The following is a 5,499-nucleotide window of genomic DNA, read 5'->3' as shown; positions in this document are numbered from 1 at the left end:
TCACTCAACAAAATTGAATAATACTACCTATTTATCACCCAAATTAGCACCAAAATAGAAAAATAATAGAAAATATGGAGGAATTCGACCTTCAATCGTCAAAATTTCGAAATTAGAGCTATAGGTCGCCGATAAACGATCTCTAGGTTGCCGGTAATGGTGGATTGGTCAGCGGTGTGTTAATTAGCTGTCTTGTGGTAGGAACGACTAGGGATGATGGTCGTCGGATTGAAGCTTGCATCGCTGGATTTAAGTTTGGTCGTCGGCTTTCACAGTGAGAGACACAATAAGATACACAAGAAAGGGACGATGCAAAAAAGGAAGCCGATAGGGGGTTATTTGTAAAGGTCTTTAGCGGCGATGCCTAGTTATTAGCGGTGACAGATGACTATTAGCGTCGACACCTTAGAAGGAAAAGTCAGCGTGTTTTTTCATTCCTCTGCGACCCTTGGATTGAAAACAAATCGAACGGATGATGCTCGTTTAAAGCGGATTGCTATTAGGTTGTCATTAGCAGCGACGCCTTTAGCGGCGACACAGGGCATTAGCGGCGACATTTAATTGACGTGTTACATGTTGCTACTAATGCCCTATGTCGCCGCTAAAGGCATCGCTGCTAGTAGCAACATTTCTTATAGTGTTAACTTCCTAAGTTACTTATGTTGGTGATTTTGTTATCATCAATATTATTTAAGTGTAATGAGATTACTTTGTTGATCAAAAGTGATCTTGATAAATATTAAACAAGTAAGGAATGTGTGAAGTACACACTTGTTTAAGTTTGATCAAGTTTTTAAAGTACACTGTCATTTAGGGGAAAAGCCCCTAAACGAACGGGGGTCCGGGGGCAGCGCCCCTGGGAGCGGGGTCCAAGGGGCAGAGCCCCTGGCTGGGGTCGAAAAACGTATTTTCAGAGAATTGACCATTGTTCGACCCTTATCCAAACTTCCATTTTATATCAGTTTTTATAGTTTATGACAGTTTGAAACTGTCATATGACAGTTTTCATACAAAGATCATAAATTCGTTTTTGGTCTCATTTTCTGGCACAACGAAATAATCATCAAAGCATTCCAAGTTCTTGTCCCTCTCAGTTTTATCCGATTAAAGAATATTGAGAATACCACCCAAATGTTTTAATCTGAAAGTGTTTTACATAATTCTCAAAATTCCAAGCCTTACTATACCCCAAATCCAACAACTTACACCACAACCATCGATCAAAATTAACATAATCACTCCAAAATGCACAAACGCAGTACTCAACTAGAAAATTGGGTTCCATGTATCAAGTTGTTATCATTTTATGAATTACATATCTCAAAATATTTATGCAATTTAAACATTGTATATAGGTCTTGATCACTTGTTCTTTCGTTTTGGATGGATCGAAATATATAATCCCGATGGACCCGTTTGTACAATTTTAATCACAAAATTTTCAATCAAGATTCCTAACTTTGTCTTATTAAATATTAATGCAAGTTGAGAAAAGACGGTGCAAGTTGCAACTTACTTTTATTAAATTATATGAACAAAGGATGAGAGAGAAAGCAACGGGCGAGAAAAAAAACAAAGAAGATTTGCAAGTTGATGATAAAAAATTGAAGTCTTAAAAAGAGAGATTTTGTTGTTGGTAACTTGGTATTTTCACAAGGCCAAGTTGCAAAGGCAGCTGTCGATTCGCTTATCTCTTGTAATACAAGAACCATATATAATTCCCTCTGGCCTCCCTACATCATTTTAAATTTTGCAAACAGCTACAAAGTCTTATTTCATGGGAGACTTATTAAATTCTATAGTCGGCTATTACTTGACATTAACAATTTTTTATTTTTATCGTCTTGTTTTTAGAAAAGAGAAATTAAATATCTTTTCTAACTTTTTTTTTTATCATTCTTTCTATCCATCTTTCTATCCATGTAAATGATGATTTTTTTTCTATTAGTCTTTCTATCTATTTAAATAATGATATGTATCATATTAGTATCTTAAAATATTATTAAATTTTATTAAATAAATATTAAGTATTACAAATATTACCATTTAATTAGTAGATAGGATGATACACAAAAACAAAAAGTAAGAGGATAATTCTCTTTAGAAAATTGTAACATTTCAAGAATTTTCCTAAATAGGCAGGCATTTAATCCTTCGGTAGTTTTTATATCTATACTCTTGTGTTTTAATAATCTAATAATCTATATCATAATTAAACTCATAACTTCTATTTATCATCCAAAAGTTTTAAAATTTTCTTTCCTTAGATCAATTATAAAACTTAATTAACAAAATCAAACATTTTTATTAGTTAATACACATACACATTTCTATACATTTTGATCGCATTATTTCAATTGGTGAAAAAGAAAATTGGGTGGAAAATATGTAAAGTATTGGAGCGAGAATAAGAGGGAGCACACGTTCTTTCTTCATAGTATCTTAACAGATAATGTTCTTCATAGCCAAATCGAACAATAAAAACATCCTACAAAAAAGTCGCATGAATTCACAAACATGATGATGAAAATGTACACCCACATAAAATATAATAAGGATTTAATTGGTCGGCTGGCTCTGCATTTGTATTGCATCTCTATCTGTCTTCGATGGAAATGTCTTGATGTACGTGTTACTGAGATTGGTGCTCACAAATTTGTAATCTCCATTACAATATCACTTTAGCTGGAGCTTGTTCTCAGCGATCTGAGCTAGCGACTGGAGGTTACATTTTACAATTGTATCAACGAAGACACAGGTTTCGTCGTTTGTATTCCCCGGTGGTATATCAACGACGTATGATTCGACGACTACTGTTCCGTTTCCGGCGGGTGTAGGATGAAGAGTGGTGACGGAACGGTAGTTAGCAAGACGGTGATCGCCGCCAACGACACTAAAGCTGATGACGTGTTGTTCATCATCTAGGATCTCCAGACGTTCGGTGGATCTAGCGGCGGGGAGGCCGGAGATGACATGGATTTCTCTGAGTGTTCCGACGTCACCGTTTCCAACTAAGACATGGCAGCTCTTGACGAAATGTTTGTAGGCTTGTGGGTTGTCGAAGCAGCGGACGACGGACCACACGGTCGAGATTGGAGCGTTGATCTGTTGGATCACGGCGGAACAGCACTGGTCTGGGCCAACTGGGTGGGTATGGTACCTGGCAACGGAGTCAGGAACCGGACTGGTGACGCATGGCTTTGACATGATAGCTGCACATCCTCCGGCGCCATCGCTCGTGGTGGTTTTGATGATTCTATCTAGTAAGATAGATGATGATTGTTGTCGAGTAGAAAGCATTTTTGATCTCTTGAATAAGATCAAACGGCGATATTTCTTGCTTGATGGTTAGAGAGAGAGAGAGGGTCTTATAAATGGTGGTGTTGGGGTGGGGATAGGGGTGATGGTTCATGTGAAGGAAGTAAAATATGGCTAGTTGGCTAGTTGGTCGAACCCTAAATAATGGACATTACATTTTAATACTTGTGAAAATTACATTTTAGACCTTATCAAAATGACATGTTGCTTTTACTATTTTTGTTTAATAGCAACATGAATTAAATAAAATATTATGTTGCTTTTACTATTAAACATTCATCAAGTTGCCCTTGTTCATATATTAATCCACTAGTAGTGCTATAAACCCCAAAAGATTATAGGATGATTCCATTTGATCCTTGAAGTTTACTTATTATCACGATGCAACAAAATAGTTATAATTGATATTTCATGAATGACATACCGACGCAACTTCAGTATCTTTGTGTAAAGTAAGACTTGAATCATCAATCTATTGGCCGATAAACATCCAACATGTACAGCAAACATACACAACTACTAATTTACTTTAAATCTATATATTTGTATCCAATGAAACTTGAACTTTCAACTTATTGATATAAACACTTCTTTAACAACTCATGATACCACCTAGTCATAAGCCCTTTGATAAAGAGCTTTTAACCAGGGATTTGGCATAGCAATTCGAACGGATAGACAACAAACATAATGACATAAGTTAGCATTAACAACCCATTTTAAAAAATGTCCCAAATTTCTTTCCACGGTTTCTACTAAAAACTCACTATGACCTCTACACAATCTTTACGTAACGATAAATTTTAACACATCTTTGAAGTGATGGTTTACTATTGCTCTTGCCTTATTAGCAGTAGCAACTGGTTCAAAGCATGACACCAATCAGTTGATATCTGTGACATCCTCATTTTCACGGCCAGAAAAGACCAATTTGTTTATGCTTATTTAAAATTCACAATATCCTTTTTTGATAAATAGTATTGCGGATTTTTTTCCCATAAAACATGACAAAGATGTTATCAAACCAATTCCAAAGAAATGTAATTTTATTTAAAACATTGGGATGTCATCATCAATACAGAAACATAAGCGTAACGAAATATTACAAGCCTTACATTAATTAAACTAGTGGTCTAATATTCCTTGAATATCTCAGCAGAGTGTATCATTTCATATTGCTACATGTGATACAATAAACTGAGTAGGTCAGGTTGGGAAACCCAGTGAGTACATAGGAATTTCAATCCCACAATGTTATATATATATATATATATATATATATATATTAGAACTCACAGTATACAATTTCACCTCATATAAGAAATTTTTACCCCAACCCATCGATCCTCACAACAACACAATCCATACTCTCAGATCTAAAATTAACAGCTTTAACTAATCCATACTCCAAGATCAGGTATGTCTAATCCATGCTCTTGGATCAATGACAAATAACTATGCTCACTCCATACACTCGGACTAGGGACGAATTACTATGTCTAATCCATGGTCTCAGATTAATGAAAAAGTTTAAAGTTCTACCCTCCATGTATATCTCACGCGTACTCTTAAGAATATACTACCTGATATTCATCTTACTTAATTTAGGTTTGTTTTGTATCCTAAATCTTCATATATTATCAGTTATGCTCTTAACACGAATTTCAGGAAATATCAAATATTTCACACCTAAATATATATTTAATACTTCAATTAATATTTTTATTAATATCATGTTCATGAAATGGACTATGCACTCACTTGTTAAAGTGAGGATTCAAAATCTGGGTAGTGCTTCGCTTCTAGCAATTGTATTTTCCTTTGACGAAACCTAGTATCATTATTACTAAGTTTTAGTTTATTATGTATTGCAACTAACTATTAGTCTAGATTCATCATTAACTGAAAGTCTACTTTCATGATCTATCAAGTAAGGAACAACCAGGTAGGATCATATTGGAGGTAGGGTCTATTTGGTATTCGAAGTCTACTGTTTGGAAATCCCACTTTAAATACCTTACTAAATCACAACCTATACATCATCCTCATATGTAGATCAATCAATATAACGACTTTGAATCACTAATAAATCTTGTTTATAGGTTCATAATAACAATAATGAACTTAAACATAAGTTATACTTAAAGTATGGTAAGCATAACTCACTTACAAGGGGGTTTA

The 5,499-nt window shown here is 34.7% G+C and overlaps 1 protein-coding gene across 1 annotated transcript; it reads right to left on the bottom strand.

The window, feature by feature from the left end:
- Positions 1 to 2,285: 2,285 nt before the first annotated feature.
- Positions 2,286 to 3,446, bottom strand: LOC145017246 (abscisic acid receptor PYL4-like). The gene has a single exon (XM_078975309.1). It carries the CDS (start codon positions 3,298 to 3,300, stop codon positions 2,677 to 2,679), a length of 624 nt encoding a protein of 207 aa, XP_078831435.1. The 5' UTR covers positions 3,301 to 3,446; the 3' UTR covers positions 2,286 to 2,676.
- Between the last annotated feature and the right edge of the window lie 2,053 nt (positions 3,447 to 5,499).

This window comes from Lactuca saligna, chromosome 9, assembly GCF_052625555.1.
Source record: "Lactuca saligna cultivar CGN05327 chromosome 9, ASM5262555v1, whole genome shotgun sequence".
Lineage (NCBI taxonomy): Eukaryota > Viridiplantae > Streptophyta > Magnoliopsida > Asterales > Asteraceae > Lactuca > Lactuca saligna.
The sequence above is the reverse complement of the archived record's forward strand: the minus strand, read 5'-3'. Positions and strand labels throughout refer to the sequence as shown.